The sequence below is a fragment of the Oncorhynchus mykiss genome, chromosome 1 (genome assembly GCF_013265735.2).
Source record: "Oncorhynchus mykiss isolate Arlee chromosome 1, USDA_OmykA_1.1, whole genome shotgun sequence".
Taxonomy (NCBI): Eukaryota; Metazoa; Chordata; class Actinopteri; order Salmoniformes; family Salmonidae; genus Oncorhynchus; species Oncorhynchus mykiss.
In genome coordinates this window covers 16,686,964-16,710,244 of record NC_048565.1, presented here as the reverse complement: position 1 = coordinate 16,710,244, position 23,281 = coordinate 16,686,964, and the positions used below count along the sequence as shown (strand labels likewise).

Here is a 23,281-nt window from a genome sequence, read left to right as displayed (position 1 = left end):
CTTCAGAGTGTTTTCTATCCACACATACTAATAATATGCATAAACTATATTCCTGCCATGAGTAGCAGGACGTTGAAATGTTGCACGATTTTAAACCCCCTATTACGTATTCCTGCGCCTGTCTCCAATCAATCAATTATACACGTGACACATAAGGCCTTTGTGGAGGTAAACATGGAGGGGAATAAGGCAGCGGCTGCCACTGCTGGCATGGTGCCATTCTGTATGATCCAAGTGGAACGCTTCACGGCAGACCACACCTTCCTCTCCTTTATAGACACATCCTGTTCCCCGGCAGGTTTTCCTCTCCTCTGTAGAAGAAGTGTAGAGAGAAACTGAATCCACTAAGTCAAATAAAAAAGACTGTCTAAGTTTATTTTCTGTTTGGACGGTAGCATTCTGTATGATTAGGTTCTCCCATACACTCTGTTATTATTTGGATTTAAGAGTGTTAATTAGCTATTATCCCTATCTGTTAAAAAATCAAATAAGCATTAATTCCTAATAAAATAAAAAATATTGTGTGATTGGTTTACGTTCACAATAAGATAACACTTTATTTCCATTTTGGTAAAGTGATAGAAACTTTATTGGCATTGACAGATTATTTGTTTTAAACTTACAAGCAATCCCACTTTATCAAATATACAGAATAATATATAAGAAAGTATTTCCTCAAGCAAGCATATATAATGTCACAGGGCATCATCTGGCAAATTCCATATAAACAACAGATTTTCAATTATAGTACGTATTTCACAATACATAAAAATCATTGTACATTCTGTTGTTTTGTAATCAATGCATTATGTTGTCAGATGAGTCCCGATATGTTCATCTCTGTTTATATCAGATGAGTTTGCTGATAGTGAGGCCCAGCAGCAGAGGGACTAGGCTCAGTCTAATGGACCAGGCTGTGTTATGGGCTTTGGTTACAGTTACAGGTAAAGGGGCTGTGTTACAGGTGAATTGCACAAAGTTGATGTAACTTGAGGGCAGCAGTTGATCAATATAGTTGCACACGTTGGTAGATGTACAGCCCTGGATGTTCACCATATAATTGATTGAGCCAAGTACTGTCAAAGAGAACAACATATTTAATTTTCCGAACATCTTTCTCTCATAGAACAACTAAAATCTAATTATTTTGAATCAACAATAATACCATGATCTCCAACAGTATTGGGACAGTGACACATTTGCTGTTTTGGCTCTGTACTCCAGTACTTTGAAATTATACAATGACTTGAGGTTAAAGCGCAAACTGTTGGCTTTAATTTGATGATATTTTCATCCATATCGGGTGAACTGTTTTAGAAAATATGTGTATTACAGTTGTCAAAAGTTTAGTATTTGGCCCCATATTCCTAGCACACAATGATTACATCAAGCTTGTTACTCTACAAACTTGTTGGATGCATTTACTGTTTGTTTTGATTGTGTTTCAAATGATTTTGTGCCTAATAGAAATGAATGGTAAATAATGTATTGTGTCATTTTGGAGTAACTTAAAAAAAAAGAAGTAATAATAGAATATGTTTCTAAACACTTCTACATTAATGTGGAGGCTACCATGAATATGGTTAATACATGAATGAATCATGAATAATTATGAGTGAAGACACGACTCTGATGCATATGGGAATATCTTTGGTTTGTCGCCATGACATTCAGAAGCTGAGCTTCGACCTTCTAAATTTGAGGAGTCAAAGAAATTGGATTTGGGTTAGGAAGTAAATCTTATACAATGTTTGACTCTGTTCCTATCAATTGATCTAATCACTTTTTGTCAAATAGAATATGTACAATATAAATTGAGGGTTCATAATAAAACATAATAATACAATTTGGGGAAATCGGGTCTAGACTTAATTTGTATTATTATTCATAATATTATCATTAAAAAGCCTAACTCAAAGATGAATGAGCTTCAAAACAACAAACAACATTTTCCTAATTCCCTCAGATTAAACTAAATTAATCGGGTGGAGTCTGCCACTAGTACAGTCAGTTTAGTCATTTCAGCTATCCCCATTGAGACTGTGTCTGTGCCTCGATCTAGGTTGGGCAAAACTAAACATGGTGGTGTTCGCCTTAGCAATCTCAATGGAATAAAGACCTCCTCCATTCCTGTCATTATAGAAAGAGATTGTGATATCTCATCTCAAAATAGGGATACTTAATGTTAGATCCTTCACTTCCAAGGAAGTTATAGTCAATGAACTAATCACTGATCATATTTTTGATGTGACTGGCCTGACTGAAACATGGCTTAAGCCTGATGAATTGATTGTGATAAATGAGGCCTCTCCTCCTGGTTACACTAGTGACCATATCCCCCACGCATCCTGCAAAGGTGGAGGTGTTGCTAACATTTACGATACCTAATTTCAATAAAAAAAATAAAAAAATGACTGCGTTTTCATCTTTTGAGCTTCTAGCCATGAAATCTATGCAGCCAATTCAATCACTTTTTATAGCTATTGTTTACAGGCCTCCTGGGCCGTATACAGTGTTCCTCACTGAGTTTGCTGAATTCCTATTGGACCTTGTAGTCATGGCAGATAATATCCACATCTTTGGTGACTTTAATATTCACATGGAAAAGTCCACAGACCCACTCCAAAAGGCATTTGGAGCCATCGTCGACTCAGTGGGTTTTGTCCAACATGTCTCCGGACCTATTCACTGCCACAGTCATACTCTGGACCTAGTTTTGTCCCGTGGAATAAATATTGTGGATCTAAATGTTTTTCCTCATAATCCTGGACAATCGGACCACCATTTTATTATGTTTGCAATCGCAATTTATGATCTGCTCAGACCCCAACCAAGGGTCATCAAAAGCCGTGCTATAACTTCTCGGACAATTAAAAGATTCTTAGATGCCCTTCCAGACTCCCTCCATCTACCCAAGGACATAGGAGTACAACAATCGATTAACCACCTACTGTAACTGAGGAAGTTCATTTAACCTTGTGTAATACTCTAGATGCAGTCGCACCCCTACAAACATTTATCATAAGAAACTAGCTCTGTGGTATATAGAAAATACCCGAGCCTTGAAGCAAGCTTCCAGAAAATTGGAACGGAAATACACCAAATTGGAAGTCTTCCGATTAGCTTGAAAAGACAGTACCGTGCAGAATTGAAGAGCCCTCACTGCTGATCGATCATCCTATTTTTCCAATTTATTTGAGGAGAATAAGAACAATCCTACAATTATTTTTTATACTGTCGCAAAGCTAGCTAAAAAGCGGCATTCCCCAAGAGAGGATGGCTTTCACTTCAGCGGTGATAAATTCTTTGACGAAAAGATCATGATCATTAGAAAGCAAATTACGGACTCCACTTGAAATCTATTTATTTCTCCAAAGCACAGTTGTCCTGAGTCTGCACAACACTGCCAGGACCTAGGATCAAGGGAGACACTCAAGCTTTTCAAATCGTATTTCTCTTGACACATTCATGAAAATAGTCAAAACCTTCAAGCTACATACTGGACCCTATTCCGACTAAACTACTGAAAGAGCTGCTTCCTGTGCTTGGCCAACCTATGTTGAACATAATAAACGGCTCCCTATCCACCGGATGTGTACCATACTCACTAAAAGTGGCAGCAGTAAAAGCCCATCTCCCAGAAAATATGAAAAACCATTGGCCTATATCAAATATCCCATTCCTCTATAATTGTAGAAAAAGCTGTTTCCCAGCAACTCACTGTCTTCCTGAAGACTAACAATGTATACGAAACGCTTCAGTCTGGTTTTAGACCCCATCATAGCACTGAGACTGCACTCTTGAAGGTGGTAAATTACCTTTTAATGGCATCAGGCCAAAGTTCTGCATCTGTCCTCGTGCTCCTAGACCTTAGTGCTGCTTTTGATACCATCGATTGGGTGAGATTGGGACCCAAGTTGGTCTACACGGACAAGTTCTGGCCTGGTTTAGATATTATATGTCAGAAAGTTATCAGTTTGTCTCTGTGGATGGTTTGTCCTCTGACAAATCAGCTGAAAATGTTGGTGTTCCTCAAGGTTCCGTTTTAGGACCTCTATTGTTTTCCCTATATATTTTACCTCTTGGTGATGCCATTCAGAAACATAATCTTAAATTTCTCTGCTATGTGGACGATACACAGCTGTACATTTCGATGATACATGGTGAAGCCCCAAAATTGCCCTCCCTGGAAGCCTGTGTTTCAGACATAAAGAAGTGGATGGTGGCAAATGTTTTACTTTTAAACTCAGACAAAACAGAGATGCTAGTTCTAGGTCCCAAGAAACAAAGAGATCTTATGTTGGATCTGACAATTAATCTTGATGGTTGTACAGTCATCTCAAATAAAACTGTAAAGGACCTCAGCGTTACTCTGGATCCTGATGATTCAGAAAAATGAATCCATGTCACTTCTAAATTAGACTACTGCAAAGCTCTACTATCCGGCTACCCGGTAAAGCACTAAATAAACTTCAGTTAGTGCTAAACACGGCTGCTAGAATCTTGACTAGAACCAAAAAATGTGATCATATTACTTCAGCGCTAGCCTCTCTACACTGGCTTCCTGTTAAGGCTAAGGCTGATTTCAAGGTTCTATTGCTAGCCTACAAAGCATTACATGGGCTTGCTCCCATCTATCTTTCCGTTTTGGTCCTGCCGTACATACCTACATGTATGCTACAGTCACAAGACGCAGGCCTCCTTATTGTCCCTACAATTTCTAAGCAAAGAGCTGGAGGCAGGGCTTTCTCCTATAGAGCTCAATTTTTATGTTATGGTCTCCCTATCCATGTGAGAGACGCAGACTCGGTCTCGACCTTTAAGTCTTTATTGAAGACTCCTCTCTCCAGTAGGTCCTATGATTGAGTGTAGTCTGGCCCAGGTGTGTGAATGTGAACGGAAAGGCACTGGAGCGTCAAAACACCCTTGCTGTCTCTGCCTGGCCGGTTCCCCTCTCTCCACTGGGATTCTCTGCCTCTAACCCTATTACACTGGCTTACTGGTGCTCTTCCATGCCGTCCCTAGGAGGGGTGCGTCACTTGAGAGGGTTGAGTCTGACGTGATCTTCCTGTCCGGGTTGGCGCTCCCCTCGGGTTCGTGCCGTGGGGGAGATCTTCATGGGCTACTGTATACTCGGCCTTGTTTCAGGATGGTAAGTTGGTGGTTGAAGATATCCCTCTAGTGGGGTGGGGGCTGTAATTTGGCAAAGTGGGTGGGGTTATATCCTGCCTGGTTGGCCCTGTCCGGGGGTATAGTCGGACGGGGCCACAGTGTCTCCCGATGCCTCCTGTCTCAACCTCCAGTATTTATGCTGCAATAGTTTGTGTTGGGGGGCTAGGGTCAGTCTGTTAAATCTGGTGTATTTCTATTTTCTTATCTGGTGTCCTGTGTGAATTTAAGTATGCTACCTCTAATTCTCACTCTCTCTTCTCTCGGAGGACCATGCCTCAGGACGACCTGGCCTGATGACTCCTTGCTGTCCACAGTCCACCTGGTCATGCTGCTGCACCAGTTTCAACTGTTCTGCCTGCGGCAATGGAACACTGACCTGTTCACCGGATGTGCTACCTTGTCCCGGACCTGCTCTTTTCGACTTTCTCTCTCTACCACACCTGCTGTCTCTAACTCTGAATGATCAGCTATGAAAAGCCAACTGACATTTACTACTGAGGTGCTGACCTGTTCCACCCTCTACAACCACTGTGATTATTATTATTTGACCCTGCTGGTCATCTATGAATGTTTGAACAACTCCAAGTCAATCACACTTCTGTGAAATCAAACTGTCCAATTAGAAAGCAACACTGATTGACAATACATTTCACATGCTGTTGTGCAAATAGAATAGACAACAGGTGGAAATTATAGGCATTTAGCAAGACACCCCCAATAAAAGAGTGGTTCTGCAGGTGGGGACCACAGACCACTTCTCAGTTCCTATGCTTCCTGGCTGATGTTTTGGTCACTTTTGAATGCTGGCGGTGCTTTCACGCTAGTGGTAGCATGAGACGGAGTCTACAACCCACACAAGTGGCTCAGGTAGTACAGCTCATCCAGGATGGCACATCAATGCGAGATGTGGCAAGAAGGTTTGCTGTGTCTGTCAGCGTAGTCTCCAGAGCATGGAGGCGCTACCTGGAGACAGGCCAGTACATAAGGAGATGTGGAGGAGGCCATAGGAGGGCAACAACCCAGCAGCAGGACCGCTACCTCCGCCTTTGTGCAAGGAGGAGCAGGAGGAGCACTGCCAGAGCCCTGCAAAATGACCTCCAGCAGGCCACAAATGTGCATGTGTCTGCTCAAACGGTCAGAAACAGACTCCATGAGGGTGGTATGAGGGCCCAACGTCCACAGGTGGGGGTTGTGCTTACAGCCCAACACCGTGCAGGACGTTTGGCATTTGCCAGAGAACACCAAGATTGGCAAATTCGCCACTGGCACCCCGTGCTCTTCACAGATGAAAGCAGGTTCACACTGAGCACGTGACAGACGTGACAGTCTGGAGACGCCGTGGAGAACGTTCTGCTGCCTGCAACATCCTCCAGCATGACCGGTTTGGCGGTGGGTCAGTCTTTGGGGGGCCGCACAGCCCTCCATGTGCTCGCCAGAGGTAGCCTGACTGCCATTAGGTACCGAGATGAGATCCTCAGACCCCTTGTGAGACTATATGCTGGTGTGGTTGGCCCTGGGTTCCTCCTAATGCAAGACAATGCTAGACCTCATGTGGCTGGAGTTTGTCAGCAGTTCCTGCAAGAGGAAGGCATTGATGCTATGGACTGGCCCGCCTGTTCCCCAGACCTGAATCCAATTGAGCACATCTGGGACATCATGTCTCGCTCCATCCACCAACGCCACGTTGCACCACAGACTGTCCAGGAGTTGGCGGATGCTTTAGTCCAGGTCTGGGAGGAGATCCCTCAGGAGACCATCCGCCACCTCATCAGGAGCATGCCCAGGTGTTGTAGGGAGGTCATACAGGCACGTGGAGGCCACACACACTACTGAGCCTCATTTTGACTTGTTTTAAGGACATTACATCAAAGTTGGATCAGCCTGTAGTGTGGTTTTCCACTTTAATTTTGAGTGTGACTCCAAATCCAGACCTCCATGGGTGGATAAATTTGATTTCCATTGTTAATTTTTGTGTGATTTTGTTGTCAGCACATTCAACTATGTAAAAAGTATTTAATAAGAATATTTCATTCATTCAGATCTAAGATGTGTTATTTTTGTGTTCCCTTTATTTTTTTTAGCAGTGTACATTTGATTGATATAGGCTATCTCACATAGCATTTTACATTTTTTGGGGGGGAACACCTGATCTATAGTTGCACAAATGTGATGAGTTTTTGTATCATGAACAACAAAACAAGTCACCATTGCCGCTGAAGCTCAAGCACTGGTCCTCCACCCCCAGGCAGGCCACAGTGCTGTTATGCACAACGCCTTGGAAGCTGCTGTAAGAGGTACATTGTCTTCCGTTAGCCAGTGAACTCGGGGCTGTAGGAAGAGAACGGAAATGTATATCAGTGGATATGCATTCTACAGTACATTCAGTGGACATAGCTAGCTCCAGGATCTAAAAATAACTATTTTAATTGGTAATGCAATGGAAACACATTCAGGAAGCATATTGTCCTGGTTCAGATAGCGGAATTGAGCCAATGACACAGTACAGTGGGGTCTGACATTGTTGACACCCTTGATACAGATAAGTAATAATGACTGAATGAAATAAATCATTTAAATAAATATTTTGTATGCAATAAAACTAGGGACATATGATTTTATACTAATAAAACTGCTCAGCGAAAGAGACTGTTTAACAAGTAATAGGTTCTTTCTCAAAAAGGTAGGGGTGAAATTGACACCCCTAAAAATTCATATACAGTGGGGCAAAAAAGTATTTAGTCAGCCACCAATTGTGCAAGTTCTCCCACTTAAAAAGATGAGAGAGGCCTGTAATTTTCATCATAGGTACACTTCAACTATGACAGACAAAATGAATAGAAAAAAATCCAGAAAATTACATTGTAGGATTTTTAATGAATTTAATTGCACAGTATGGTGGAAAATATGTATTTGGTCAATAACAAAAGTTTATCTCAATACTTTGTTATATACCCTTTGTTGGCAATGATAGAGGTCAAACGTTTTCTGTAAGTCTTCACAAGGTTTTCACACACTGTTGCTGGTATTTTGGCCCATTCCTCCATGCAGATCTCCTCTAGAGCAGTGATGTTTTGGGGCTGTTGCTGGGCAACACAGACTTTCAACTCCCTCCAAAGATTTTCTATGGGGTTGAGATCTGGAGACTGGCTAGGCCACTCCAGGACCTTGAAATGCTTCTTACGAAGCCACTCATTCGTTGCCCGGGCGGTGTGTTTGGGATCATTGTCATGCTGAAAGACCCAACCACGTTTCATCTTCAATGCCCTTGCTGATGGAAGGAGGTTTTCACTCAAAATCTCACGATACATGGCCCCATTCATTCTTTCCTTTACACGGATCAGTCGTCCTGGTCTCTTTGCAGAAAAACAGCCCCAAAGCATGATGTTTCCACCCCCATGCTTCACAGTAGGTATGGTGTTCTTTGGATGCAACTCAGCATTCTTTGTCCTCCAAACATGATGATTTGAGTTTTTACCAAAAAGTTATATTTTGGTTTCATCTGACCATATGACATTCTCCCAATCTTCTTCTGGATCATCCAAATGCTCTCTAGCAAACTTCAGACGTGCCTGGACATGTACTGGCTTAAGCAGGGGGACACGTCTGGCACTGCAGGATTTGAGTCCCTGGCGGTGTAGTGTGTTACTGATGGTAGACTTTGTTACTTTGGTCCCAGCTCTCTGCAGGTCATTCACTAGGTCTCCCCGTGTGGTTCTGGGACAGGTGTCTTTTATACTGATAACAAGTTCAAACAGGTGCCATTAATACAGGTTATCAGTGGTCTTGTATGTCTTCCATTTCCTAATAATTGCTCCTACAGTTGATTTCTTCAAACCAAGCTGCTTACCTATTGCAGATTCAGTCTTCCCAGCCTGGTGCAGGTCTACAATTTTGTTTCTGGTGTCCTTTGACAGCTCTTTGGTCTTGGCCATAGTGGAGTTTGGAGTGTGACTGTTTGAGGTTGTGGACAGGTGTCTTTTATACTGATAACAGTTCAAACAGTTGCCATTAATACAGCTAACGAGTGGAGGACAGAGGAGCCTCTTAAAGAAGAAGTTACAGGTCTGTGAGAGCCAGAAATGTTACTTGTTTGTAGATGATCAAATACTTATTTTCCACCATAATTTGCAAATAAATTCATTAAAAATCCTACAATGTGATTTTCTGGATTTTCTTCTACTCATTTTGTCTGTCATAGTTGAAGTGTGCCTATGATGGAAATTACAGGTCTCTCTCAGCTTTTTAAGTGGGAGAACTTGCACAATTGGTGGCTGACTAAATACTTTTTTGCCCCACTGTAAATAAAGTAGTCAAAAGTGTAGTATTTGGTCCCGTATACCTAGCACACAATGACAACATCAAGCTTGTGACTGAATGCCTTTGCAGTTCTTTTTGTTTGTGTTTCAGATTATTGTAATGTATTGTGTCATTTTGGTGTCACTTTTATTGTAAATAAGAATAGAATATGTTTCTGAACACTTCTACATTCATGTCGATGCTACCATGATTACGGCTAATGCTGAATGAACCTTGAATAATGCTGAGTGAGAAAGTTAGAGGGTGAAATATCATACCCCCCTGTTATTGGTAATGGAGAGTTTAGAATGTCTTGGCGGCAAGATCTTTTAATTTATTTGACCTTTATTTCACTAGGCAAGTCAGTTAAGAACAAATTCTTATTTTACAATGACGGCCTACTCCGGCCAAACCATCCCCTAACCCGTACGACGCTGGGTCAATTGTGCGCCGCCCTAGGGACTTCTGATCACGGCCGGTTGTGATACAGCCAGGGACCAAACCAGGGTCTGTAGTGATGCCTCTAGCACTGAGATGCAGTGCCTTAGACCGCTGCACCACTCGGGATTCATTCAGGATTATCTGTAATCATGGTAGTTAATGTAGAAGAGTTTAGAAACATATTCAATTATTATTTGTAAAAAAAGTCACTCCAAAATAACAATGCATTATTTACCACTGTTGCTTTGTCAATAATAGGGGATTGGATTCGAAAACCACTCAGTATCTGGTGTGACCACCATTTGCCCCATTCAGCGCATGCAGCGCATTTGCCTCATCTCATTCGCATAGAGTTGATCAGGCTGCTGATTGTTGCCAGTGGAATGTTGTCCCACTCCTATTCAATGGCTGTGTGAAGTTGCTGGATATTGGCGGGAACTGGAACATGCTGTCGTACGCGTCGATCCAGAGTATCCCAAACATGCTCAATGGTGACATGTTTGTTGAGTATGCAGGCCATGGAAGAACTGGGACATTTTTAGTTTCCAGGAATCATGTACAGATCCTTGCTGCATTGGGCCGTGCATTATCATGCTGAAACATGAGGTGATGGTGGCGGATGAATGTCACTACAGTGGGTCTATGGATCTCGTCACGGTATCTCTGTGCATTCAAATTGCCATCGATAAAATGCAATGGTGTTCGTTGCCCGTAGCTTATGCCTGCCCATACCATAACCCCACTGCCACCGTGGGGCACTCTGTCCACAACATTGACATCAGCAAACCGCTTGCCACACAATGCCATACACGCTGTATGCCATCTGCTCAGTACAGTTGAAACCGCGATTCATCCGTGAACAGCACACTTCTCCAGCATGCCAGTGGCCATCGAAGGTGAGCCTTTGCCCACTGAAGTTGCTTACGACGCCAAACTGCAGTCAGGTCAAGACCCTGGAGAGGACAACGAGCATGCAGATAGGCTTTCCTGAGACGGTTTCTGACAGTTTGTACAGAAATGATTTAGTTGTACAAACACAGTTTCATCAGCTGTTTGGGTGGCTGGTCTCAGACAATCCCACAGGTGAAGAAACAGGATGTGGAGGTCCTGGGCTGGCTTGGTTACACATGGTCTGCGGTTATGAGACCGGTTGGACGTACTGACAAATTCTCTAAAACGTTAGGGAAATGAACATTGAATTCTTTGGCAACAGCTCTGGCAGAAATTCCTGCAGTCAGCATGCCAATTGCACGCTCCCTCAAAACTGAAGACATTTGTGGCATTGTGTTGTGTGACAAAACATTTTAGAGTGGCCTTTTAATGTCCCCAGCACAAGGTGCACCCGTGTAATGATCATGCTGTTTAATCAGCTTCTTGATATGCCACACCTGTCAGGTTAATGGATTATCTTGGTAAAGAAGAAATGCTCATTAACAGGGATGTAAACAAATTTGCTCACAACATTTTAGAGAAATCATGAAACGTGGGACCAGCACTTGACATGTTGCGTATATATTTTTGTTCAGAGTAATCAATATATGATCTTGCGAGACAGTGATTCAGCTTTGATCTAACTTTACTTAACAAGCACCATTGTGAGAAGTGGTAATCTTGTAATAATAATAATACGTGATGAGTAGGTCTATAAGGCGTAGGTTCTACAAGGACAAAAAAATAAACTTTGATTTGATCAGCTTGGACACATTGTTACAATATACCCTATTACAGAATAAAAGAAGACCGAGAGGTGAACTATCAATTAATATAATTTATTTGCATAGATTTTGTCATCAAATCATTTGACCAAGTAGTGAACATAAATAATTACTAAGAAGAATAGCAGGAAATTCATTTTAAAACAGCCATACCATCAATCTTTTAGCGTGGTGTATTTAGGCATCTTAATAAAATATCATCAAAATGCATTATTATCTCCAACTTGGCCTAATTCCCATTTTCAATCCCCCATACCATGGTAGACTGGGACCTGTGTCTCAACCAATAGTCAATGTAGGCTAAATATCCCAAGCAGGGCTACAGCAACTTCCAGAGAGGGTCAGGCTCTTGGGCTTTGCGGTGGCCACTCTGGTTTGTGTGTCCTTGGGAGAACGGTGTCGCAGTAACCAAGTGGTCACATATAGATCTGGGTTCCATTCAGTGGTGGTCGGTCCGTTTAAGATTAGGGAGGACAATAATCTTTTTATGAGCGTGGCCTTATTTCTATTACAGCATTTTGGATGACGGTCATTCATATTCCATTCTACCAGCTCAATGTAACATCAATAGGTTTAGGCTACTATATGACACTTGCATTTTCCCTGTATCCATCATGAGGTTGTTACAACCTAGCCAATAAATGAAAGTTTACAACGTAGGTCCACAGGTCGAGAGAAACATTTGAGTAATCAAGGTGACAGACAGTGACACATTCAATACTGCCTTGCACACCCTTGCCTGCATCTAGCTGATCTAGGGTGAAATCATTAGTCCAACATTTGTAAACAAGAGTTTCTATTGGACAAATTCAGGTATCTGAATTTAGTTTGCTTCCGTTGAAGATTTTTTTTTCAACAGAATCGGCAGAATGATCATACCCTGATCATGCGCAAACACAGTTCACTTTCATATTAGCCACATACAAACAGCATGATCACTTGGAGGGAGGGGGGGGGGGGGGGGGGGGGGGGCGCTATGGGATTTAGTTAAGATACTCTAAAGAGGTAGGGTTTCAGACATTTTCTGAAGATGGGCATGGATGCTGTCCAGATATGTAAGAAACACACTCGGATCATATATTTCTTCAAACTATGACAATTGAAATCAGGACATCAAATACATTGTTGAAAACCACATTTAATTTAAGTAAAGGACACAAGTCTCTTACCAGACAGAGTTTCCTTGTTGCACCCATTGGTGTTACAGCAGAGCTGGTTAGAGGCAGCCCTTATGATGCCCAAGTTCCCTGACACTGTGACTTCAGTGTTAAGAGGAGTTACACAGATGGAGGATGGTGAACACATTTTGAGTACCACGGTGGTATTATCGGGACCTTCACCAGTAACAGATCCAAAACCAGAGAAGAATAGATCAATTTAGAATATAAAGAAATAATATCATAGAGCAATGAGTCAATTACACTGTAATCTTACAGGAGTGTTCAAAAGCATCCTTCATGAGGAAGCTAACAGCATAATTTAATTTGTCTTGAAGCGTTAGCATGTAGTGGACAACAAACTCTAAACACACCTTGTATGGTTCTGGTTGCAGTGAGACATCTTTCATTTGAGGATGGACAGGTAACTAAAGAAGAGTTTGTACATGCTGCATCAGTACAGTTGAAACACTGCAGCATCTCAACTGAAAAACAAGAACATTTAAACAAATGTACTGTAAAGGCCATTTAGCTATGATGAATATTTACACAGGCATTTGGGAGTGATGCAGTTAAGAAACCATTTATCTTGGTAGACACCTCTAATTGTGAGAGGTCAGTGGTGTTACCTGAGCAGAAGTGAATGCAGATGAGAGAGAGAGTCAAGATGAGCTTCATCGTGGACAGATAGACAAGCAGGTGAACAGCAGTGGTACTGTGGGCTGATCTGGGCTGGTAGACAGGCAGGTGTGCAGTGGTACTCTGGGTTGGGAAACAGGTCCTTATAAACCAGTGAGGAGGAGGAAATGTGGAGACAGAGATTGGGAGGAATGTGAAGTAAAAGTATCTTAATAGAAAATGAAGTAAAAGTGAGTCACCCAGTAAAATACTACTTGAGTAAAAGTCTAAAAGTATCTGTTTTAAAATATACTTAAGTGGTGGACAAAGTATTCAATTGTCATACTTGAAAGTAAAAAGTAAATGCTGAAACATATAAAAATGTAAAATATATAAAATTCCTTAATTTAAGCAAACTAGACGGAATTATATAAAAAAAAAAAACATTTAACAGACAGGGACACACTCCAACTCAGACATAATTTAAAAACCCAGTAAGAATGGCAACGTGTTACTTTGATACAGTACATTAATCATACCATATTGTTGTCTTGAGTGAGCATTTGTATTCTAACACCTGACTACTTTTAGGTGTCAAGGAAAACATATGGGAGTAAAACGTACATATTTTGCTTAGGAATGTAGTGGAGTAAAAGTTAAAGTTGTCAACAATATAAATAGTAAAGTACATACAGATACCCCAAAGAACTGCGTAACTAGTTCTTTCAAGTATTCTTACACCACTGGCTGAAGGATGGACATGCAGATAGTGGAAAGAGGACATGAGAGAATGCCAGAAAGATGGAAAGCAATTCTAACAGAACCACAAAAAAATGCTAAAGAAGGGAAATGTTATGATTTATGATCAATAGATTTTAAACATTAAATACAACTCACCAATATCTTGCATTAAATGAAAATGCTCTATGATGGTTTCGAAAAAGACAGACAAACACCCAACGAGGCAGGAAGTAACAGGCGTATTTCAGTGGTGGCACTTTTATTTAACAAGAGAGGGGGATGTAGAAACTCATGTTGCGTTCATAACTAGTGGTAAAATTGGAAAATGTGCGAACAAGCTGTGTCTACCATAAACTAAAAGTACAGTTATCATGCCCGTAAACAAATAATAGTGTTCAAAAACCATATTAATAGATTGTGTTTATAAATGATGTTTTGTTGCATTTAGGTGCCAGAAAAGCTGTGACGCTAGATTTCAGCATGTGGGAGAAGGCGGATCTCAGAGAGATCCCATTAGTAATTTGCAGTTGGAGGGGCGTGTACTTTCATGTAAGACAGTTTCAAGGTGTGACAGCTGGTGTGCAGGTTAGCTACAGTACACGTGGTTTGGCTGCATTACAAGTTAAAATGCTCTGCAATAACAAAAATGCTCCAATAATCTATCGTACTGTACAACCATGGTGAATTGAAGTCTGTAAAGGAACACTCAACCCACCTATGAACATACCGTACCTTCAAAGGTAAAAGATAGATGCATAGGGGTTTAATTAATCCATAGAGTGGATGAACCTAACTGGACCTAGTGATTCTGCTAATAAACACCAACTCTTAGAAAAGCAGCTAGAAAAAAATAACATATCAGTTATATCACCAGGTCATAGCAACAAGTTCCCATTTTGTTTTATACAGACTGACAAATCCAATTCTTTATTTTACAGTTCATGTGTGGTAAGAGTTAAACCAATGCAAAACCACTCAGCTGACAGACAATGCAGACTCCAGAGGCAGGAAGTGAGTGGTTGAACACAGGAAGGTTAAAAGAGAGATCAGATCCGCTTTCAGCCTTAGACCACATCCTGTTATGTGCTCCACTGGCTTGTACAAACACAACACCAGAAACTACTGTGTAACCATAGAGATAGATACAGAATTTATCCATATGCTTAAAACCTACTAACAGCTGCACTTTGTGGTCTATCTATAACCACTAAAATGTATTTTAATTTAATTTGAGTGATTATGTTGTGGGAGGCCTTGGTAGTCCATTTGTAATGCAGAATTTAATTAAGTTATTATTTCCAAAGACTTTGTCACATTCCAACGAAGCCCTTTTCTCAGAGTATGCTCTTTTCACAACCACACACAGAACATGGGGAGTAGTATTTCAGTGAATAGGTAATTAGGTACATTAATAATCATGTGATGAGCCTGATGTGAACTAGCCTGGTCTCAGATCTGTTCGTGCTGTCTCACCCAACTTCTGTGGTCATTGTCAACCACACAGCCTAAAACAGATCTGGGCCCAGGCTAGATGTGAACTGTAGCCGAGGCTGCAATACCTTTGACTGAAGGGTGAGGTAACTTCAGATAAATGAAAAAAATCTATATGTAACACATTTCCTTCTGTTCCGTTGAGCAAATTATCATTGTATGCCTTTTCTCTCTCCATCTTCAAACACAAACAGCGCATTTTAAACGATTATAGTTCAAGAAGAACAGATAGTATCAACAATCTTTTGAAATGAAATATGCATTGAGTCAGTCTGCATATGTCAACCTTGGTTTGGTGTTTGTAGCTTCAAGAGCCGTGCCAAATCCAAATACTTCCCATTGTAGCCTGGAGCGTTTATGCAAGGGTTTCCCAAACTCGGTCCTCGGGGCCCCAAGGGGTGCACGTTTAGTTATTTGCCCTAGCACTACACAGCCAATTCAAGTCATCAACTATTCATCAAGCTTTGCTCAATTGAATCTGTTGTGTACGGCAAAAAAACTAAACATGCACCCCTTGGGGTCCGAGAACCGAGTTTGGGATATGCTGGTTAATGCAAATGTATTTGTGACACACACAAATATGTATGGTCATAATTTTGATGTTTTATTTTGTTGGTTATTTTACGGGGCCGTCCCTTGTATCCTTTTCTAGGCCTCCTAGGTATTTACATTTAAAGTAATGTATATGATTATTGCGGCTAGGTGGAGCTGTGACGTCAGTGGAGAGAGTAAGTGAGATCATCAGGTCTTGGAGGTTTCTTCTTCAATCTAGGAGAATTCCTACACTACTAATGTTTCTCTGTGTCATCATTTTACCCTGTTAATTCAGGTATGTAATGTGCAAATGTGCAATATGACTCTCAAAATATTGAGGTAACATGGTTAACTACATAGTCCATGAGTTGATGTTTGAAGGCAATTGATTAGAGTTTTAACGGAGTGACAAACTGGTTGGTATTTCCCCCATTGTAAGTAATGGAGGTTGGCTAATTTGCTAATGGTTTACATGTAAGAGAAGGGATTAAGATAGTGTCAGAACTTTTTATACTTCTTGTACAAAGTTTTAGTTCCTCTTTGTTTTATTGTCTATAAACAAAGGTTCAGTTTAGTTCAGTTAATATATTTAAAAACGTGATGTCACAATAAAATGTGTTGAAGTGAAAATGTTTGTACGACAATAGCATTTAACAGTTAGCCAGCTTGATGCTAACAAAATTTAGCTTGGCTAAGCGGCTAGCTCCAGGCTAGTTGGTTTCAGTCAATGTTAGCTTAAATGTTAGTGATTTATAATGTTTGTTTAGCACAGGCCTCCAGTAAACATGCCCTCGTACAACTGACTATCCTACCAATCCTCGACTTTGGCGATGTCATTTACAAAATAGCCTCCAACACTCTACTCAGCAAACTGGATGCAGTCTATCACAGTGCTATCCGTTTTGTCACCAATACCCCATATACCACCCACCACTGCGACCTGTATGCTCTCGTCTGCTGGCCCTCGCTACATATTCGTCGCCAAACCCACTGGCTCCAGGTCAGCTATAAGTCTTTGCTAGGTAAATCTCCAGCTTATCTCAGCTCACTGGTCACCATAGCAACACCCATCCGTAGCACGCACTCCAGCAGGTATATCCCACAGGTCATCCCCAAAGCCAACACCTCCTTTGGCCGCCTTTCCTTCCAGTTCTCTGTTGCCAATGATTGGACGAATTGCAAAAATTGTTGAAGTTGGAGACTTATATCTCCCTCACTAACTTAAAGTGTCAGCTATCTAAGCAGTTTACCGATCGCTGCAGCTGTACACAGCTCATCTTTAAATAGCCCATCATATTACCTACCTCATCCCCATATTGTTTTTATTTAATTTATTTTTTCTCTTTTGCACACCCGTATTTCTACTTGCACATCATCATCTGCACATCTATCAATCCAGTGTTAATTTGCTGAATTGTAATTACTATGGCCTATTTATTGCCTTACCTCCTTACTCCATTTGCACACATTGTATATAGATTTTTCTATTGTGTTATTGACTGTACGTTTGTTTATCCCACGTGTAACTCTGTGTTGTTGTTTTTTGCCACACTGCTTTGCTTTATCTTGACCAGGTCCCAGTTGTAAATGAGAACTTGTTCTCAACTGGCCTACCTGGTTAAATAAAGGTGAAAAAAATGTATACCTTTAGAAATATATATATATATATACACAGTATATCAGTAAATCACATATTGCACTTTTGCACAGTATATCACAAAAGTGAGTACACCCCTCACATTTTTGTAAATATTTGAGTAAATCTTTTCATGTGACAACACTGAAGAAATTACACTTTGCTACAATATAAAGTAGTGAGTGTACAGCTTGTATAACAGTGTAAATTTCAAAATAACTCAACACACAGCCATTAATGTCTAAACCGCTGGCAACAAAAGTGAGTACACCCCTAAGTGAAAATGTCCAAATTGGGCCCAAAGTGTCAATATTTTGTGTGGCCCCCATCATTTTCCAGCACTGCCTTAACTCTCTTGGGCATGGAGTTCACCAGAGCTTCACAGGAGTCCTCTTCCACTCCACCATGACGACATCACGGAACTGGTGGATGTTAGAGACCTTGCACTCCTCCACCTTCCGTTTGAGGATGCCCCACAGATGCTCAATAGGGTTTAGGTCTGGAGACATGCTTGGCCAGTCCATCACCTTTTTACCCTCAGCTTCTTTAGCAAGGCAGTGGTCATCTTGGAGGTGTGTTTGGGGTTGTTATCATGTTGGAATACTGCCCTGTGGCCCAGTCTCCGAAGGGAGGGGATCATGTTCTGCTTCACTATGTCACAGTACATGTTGGCATTCATGGTTCCCTCAATGAACTGTAGCTCCCCAGTGCCGGTAGCACTCATGCAGCCTCAGACCATGACACTCCCACCACCATGCTTGACTGTAGGCAAGACACACTTGTCTTTGTACTCCTCACCTGGTTGCCGCCACACACGCTTGACACGATCAGAATCAAATAAGTTTATCTTGGTCTCATCAGACCACAGGAAATGGTTCCAGTAATCCCTGTCCTTAGTCTGCTTGTCTTCAGCTGTTCAACTGTTTCCGGGCTTTCTTGTGTATCATATTTAGAAGAGGCTTCCTTCTGGGACGATAGCCATGCAGATGGTCTGAGCATGTATGGTCTGAGCACTGACAGGCTCACACCCCACCCCTTCAACCTCTGCAGCAATGCTGGCAGCACTCATACGTCTATTTCCCAAAGACAACCTCTGGATATGACGCTGAGCACGTGCACTCAACTTCTTTGGTCGACCATGGCGAGGCCTGTTCTGAGTGGAACCTGTCCAGTTAAACCGCTGTATGGTCTTGGCCACCGGGCTGCAGCTCAGTTTCAGGGTCTTGGCAATCTTCTTATAGCCCAGGCCATCTTTATGTAGAGCAACAATTCTTTTTTTCAGATCCTCAGAGAGTTCTTTGCCATGAGGTGCCATGTTGAACTTCCAGTGACCAGTCAGTATGAGGAAGTGTGAGAGCGATGGCACCAACTTTAACACACCTGCTTCCCATTCACACCTGAGACCTTGTAACACTAACGAGTCACATGACACCGGGGAGGGAAAATGGCTAATTGGGCCCAATTTGGACATTTTCACTTAGGGGTGTACTCACTTTTGTTGCCAGCTGTTTAGACATTAATGGCTGTGTGTTGAGTTATTTTGAGGGGACAGCAAATTTACACTGTTATACAGCGTACACTCAAGCTGTACACTCAATACTTTACATTGTAGCAAAGTGTCATTTCTTCAGTGTTGTCACATGAAAAGATATACTCAAATGTTTACAAAGATGTGAGGGGTGTACTCACTTTTGTGTTATACAGTATATATATATATATATATATATATATATATATATATATATATATATATATATAATGTGAATGTGTACAGCAGGTGTATGGTTATAGTTTTTTAACCTGAGACCTTTTATTTCTTTGAGCTGGAATATGAAATGTGAAGATTTAATACTACAACAGAGTTGTAATGGATAATTGATTGACAACAAAAAAATGTTTTTTTTTACAAAAGACAACAATATTTTAATGAATCTTGGAGAATGCCTACTACTGAACACTACTACCATTTCTCTGTCTCATCATTTTACCATGTTAATTCAGGTTTATTATCTGCTGACCACGCCTCTGTCTGAGGAGTGTAACATAGCCATAAAGGTGTTTTTTGTTTGTAGCTTAAACAGTTGAATTTTTTTTTCTATGATAACCTATAACCATTCAAATGCATTGGCATTTATGCAAATATGGTTACAGTGTGAAAAGTATAAGTAGTATCAAAAAGCAACCTAAGTTGAATCAGTCTGCACATTCTAGAGTTGGTTTGGTGTTTGTAGCATTAAAGGTTAAAGACTGGTAGCAACCTGAATTTTCTCCATTCAAGTCTATGGCCATTGAAATGCATTGGGATTCTTGCAAATATGGTTGTAGTGTGAAAAGTATTGGTTGTGTCAAAACTTCTTTTTTTTCAGACTGAAGACAGTCTGGCTTTAAGGTGGTAGTAGGTGACTCAGTTAATTATCTTGGATGTGTGCTAGGCAACTATCTGACAAAAAAAATTATAAAGTGAACCATGAAATCAGGTTCCTGGCCAGAACATCCACATTTCTGGATAAGCCGGCAATGTTGGCATTGGCAGGGGCTCTTGCTCAGTGCCTCTTTGATTAGGCATGCTCTTCCTGGTACAGTAGTGCCCCCAAGATAAAAACAAACTGAAGACATTTCAGAAAAAAATATTCAGGAATATTCTTAAACTTCCAGCACCTACTCCTCTTGACTATACCCATTTCGAAAGCCTCAGATGGCTCAAAGTGGAGGAGAGAGTCTCTCAGACTAAATTGTGTTTTGTAAATAAGATTGTCCACAGTATGGTCCCAAAGTACCTATGTAACTATTTTAACTTGGTCAGGGATTACCATAACTATTCCACTACAAGGAGGGAAACAGAGGAAAAGTCTACAAAAAACTTGACATTCATAACCGCCATAGTGTGTTTCAAATAGTAGCATGTCTCAAAAGTGAGCCGTAAGACTAAAATATGTCAGAGAAAAGAAAATGCCTGGGATAATACAGAAAGTATTCTGTGATACAATTTACATAAGTAGTCACACCCCTGAGTCAATACTTTGTAGAAGCACTTTAGGCAACGATTACAGATTTGAGTCGTCTTGGGTAACAGCTTTGGAGATTTTCTCAGATTCTTCTTTGCAGTTTTTCTCAAGCTCTGTTATGTTAGATGGTGAGTGGCAGTGAACAGCAATCTTCAATTCTTTGTACAGATTTTCCGTGGTATTCAAGTCTGGGCTTTGGCTGGGCCAATCAAGGACTTTCACATTCTTGTTCTAAAGCCATGCCAGGGTTGCATTGGCTGTATGCTCGGGGTCATTGTCCTGTTGGAATGTAAATCTTCGACCCAGTCTAAGGTCGAAGTTGCGCTCCGAAGTTCTCATCAAGGATATTCTTGCATTTGGCTCCATTCATTGTTCCCTCTATCCTTACCAGTCTCCCAGTCTCTGCCACTGAAAAGCATCCCCATAGCATGATTCTGCCACCACCATGCTTCACGGTATGGGTGGTGTTAGACGGTTGCTGACCTCAGACACGGGGGCGAAGGTTCACCTTCCAACAGGTCAAAGACCCTAAGCACTCTGCCAAGACAACGCAGGAGTGGCTTCGGGACAAGTCTCTGAATGTCCTTGAGTGGCCCAGCCACCAGCCAGAGCCTGGACTTGAACTCGATCTAACACTCGATCTAAGTAGTACAACAAGAAGGTTTACTACATAGATGATCCAATGGAAAACTGTTGCTCCCCAAGCACCAAACAGGGAAGTCATCCAGGTAAAAGGCCAGCTAATGTTAGGATTTGTTCCTTACGTCCTTCCTTGTCAATCATTGGTTAATTGGTGAAATTGGCATTATGACAATATCTTTAATTAAATCGTTCAAAAACCTTTATTAATGCAATTGCAGACAGAAGTTGACAAACAGGAACATAGCACGCATGTTTCTGAGTAAGTTCCGCATCAAACAAAAGATCTCAAGTTGTTTTATTAAACCGAAGTCCCGTCTTAGTGATGTCACTGACTATGTCATTACCTTTTTACTCCTGAGACCAAAACCCTGCATCCATAGCTATACAAACATAGAGTGTCAGTGTTTATCTAAAAGCTAGACAATAAATGTCCCCTCCCCAAAGTTGATTTATTGTGGAATGTTTGAGTAGTCTCTTATCTCCCACACTCCCTTGCAGAGTTCTGTCTCAATCACACATCTCTAAGAAGGGTCTTCTTTATAAGAGAGAGAGAGAGAGAAAGAGCAAACAACTGTGGAACAATTCTAAAACTATATAAAGACTGTATATATTGTTAATCTGTAGTTTAGGACCCTATAAATGTAAGGAGGTAGGTGTCTTATAACCCCTCCCCTTCTATTAATAAAACATAAGCATAATTAATTAATCTAATACATTGAACATTTTGGTACAACCCTTTTCATGACCCCTAGGTGAACCCGACACTACCATCACCAGCCTCTCCTTCCATTAAAGCGCCCCTTAGCTAATTGTTCTATGGCAGTGGAAATATTTCCACTTGAGTCTGGAATTAAAGTACAACATGAAGTTGCCAACAGATAATCCAAGGCTGCCCTATTTTACAAAGTAATTTACCTATTAATTTGGTAATTAGTACTTTATTAGGATCCCCATTAGCCGTTCCAAAAGCAGCAGCTACTCCTTCTGGGTTCCACACAAAACATGAAACATAATACAGAACATCAATAGACAAGAACAGCTCAAGGACAAAACTACATAAATGTTTGAAAAAGAACCACGTAGCCTACATATCACACAAACTATCTAGGTCAAATAGTGGAGAGGCATTGTGCCTTGAGGTGTTGCTTTATCTGTTTTTTGAAACCAGGTTTGCTGTTTATTTGAGCAATATAAGATGGAAGAAAGTTCCATGCAATAAGGGGTCTATATAATACTGTACACTTTCTTGAATTTGTTTTGGATATGAAAAGACCCCTGGTGGTATGTCTGGTGGGATAAGTATGTGTGTCAGAGCTGTGTGTAAGTTGACTCGGCAAACAATTTGGGATTTTCAAAAAATTTATGTTTCTTATAAAATAATAAGTGATTCAGTCAGTCTCCCCTCAACTATTAACCAAGAGAGACTGGCACGCATAGTATTTATATCAGCCCTCTGATGACATTAAGAGCAAAACGTGCCGCTCTGTTCTGGGCCAGCTGCAGCTTAACTAGGTCTTTCCTTGCCACACTGGACCACACTACTGTACAATAATCAAGATTAGACAAAACTAGAGCCTGCAGAACTTGCTTTTTTTGGACTGTGGTGTCAAAAAAACACAGCATCTCTTTATTACAGCCAGACCTTTCCCCATCTTTACAACCATTGAATGTATATGTTTTGACCATGACAGTTTACAATCTAAGGTAACACCAAGTAATTTAGTCTGCTCAACTTGTTCAACAGCCACACCATTCATTACCAGATTCAGCTGAGGTCTAGAACTTAATAGAACTCAAAGGGTTTTATTTAACCTCTCTGGGATAGGGGGATTC

The 23,281-nt window shown here is 41.0% G+C and overlaps 1 protein-coding gene across 4 annotated transcripts; it reads right to left on the bottom strand.

Moving 5' to 3' along the window:
* Window positions 1-559: 559 nt before the first annotated feature.
* On the bottom strand, window positions 560-14,513 carry LOC110491738 (phospholipase A2 inhibitor subunit gamma B). Of its 4 annotated transcripts, none has more exons than XM_021565707.2 (6): window positions 14,297-14,513; window positions 13,411-13,543; window positions 13,156-13,209; window positions 12,794-12,958; window positions 7,378-7,500; window positions 560-1,076 (listed from the first exon to the last, which is right to left on the bottom strand). In XM_021565707.2, exons 2-6 carry the CDS (start codon window positions 13,457-13,459, stop codon window positions 850-852), a joined length of 618 nt encoding a protein of 205 aa, XP_021421382.2. In that variant the 5' UTR covers window positions 13,460-13,543; window positions 14,297-14,513; the 3' UTR covers window positions 560-849. The 4 variants fall into 4 exon arrangements, with proteins under 4 accessions (XP_021421382.2, XP_021421305.2, XP_021421139.2 ...); XM_021565630.2 differs by having other exon boundaries at window positions 13,411-13,562; window positions 14,297-14,511; XM_021565464.2 differs by having other exon boundaries at window positions 13,156-13,266; window positions 13,411-13,562; window positions 14,297-14,437.
* Between the last annotated feature and the right edge of the window lie 8,768 nt (window positions 14,514-23,281).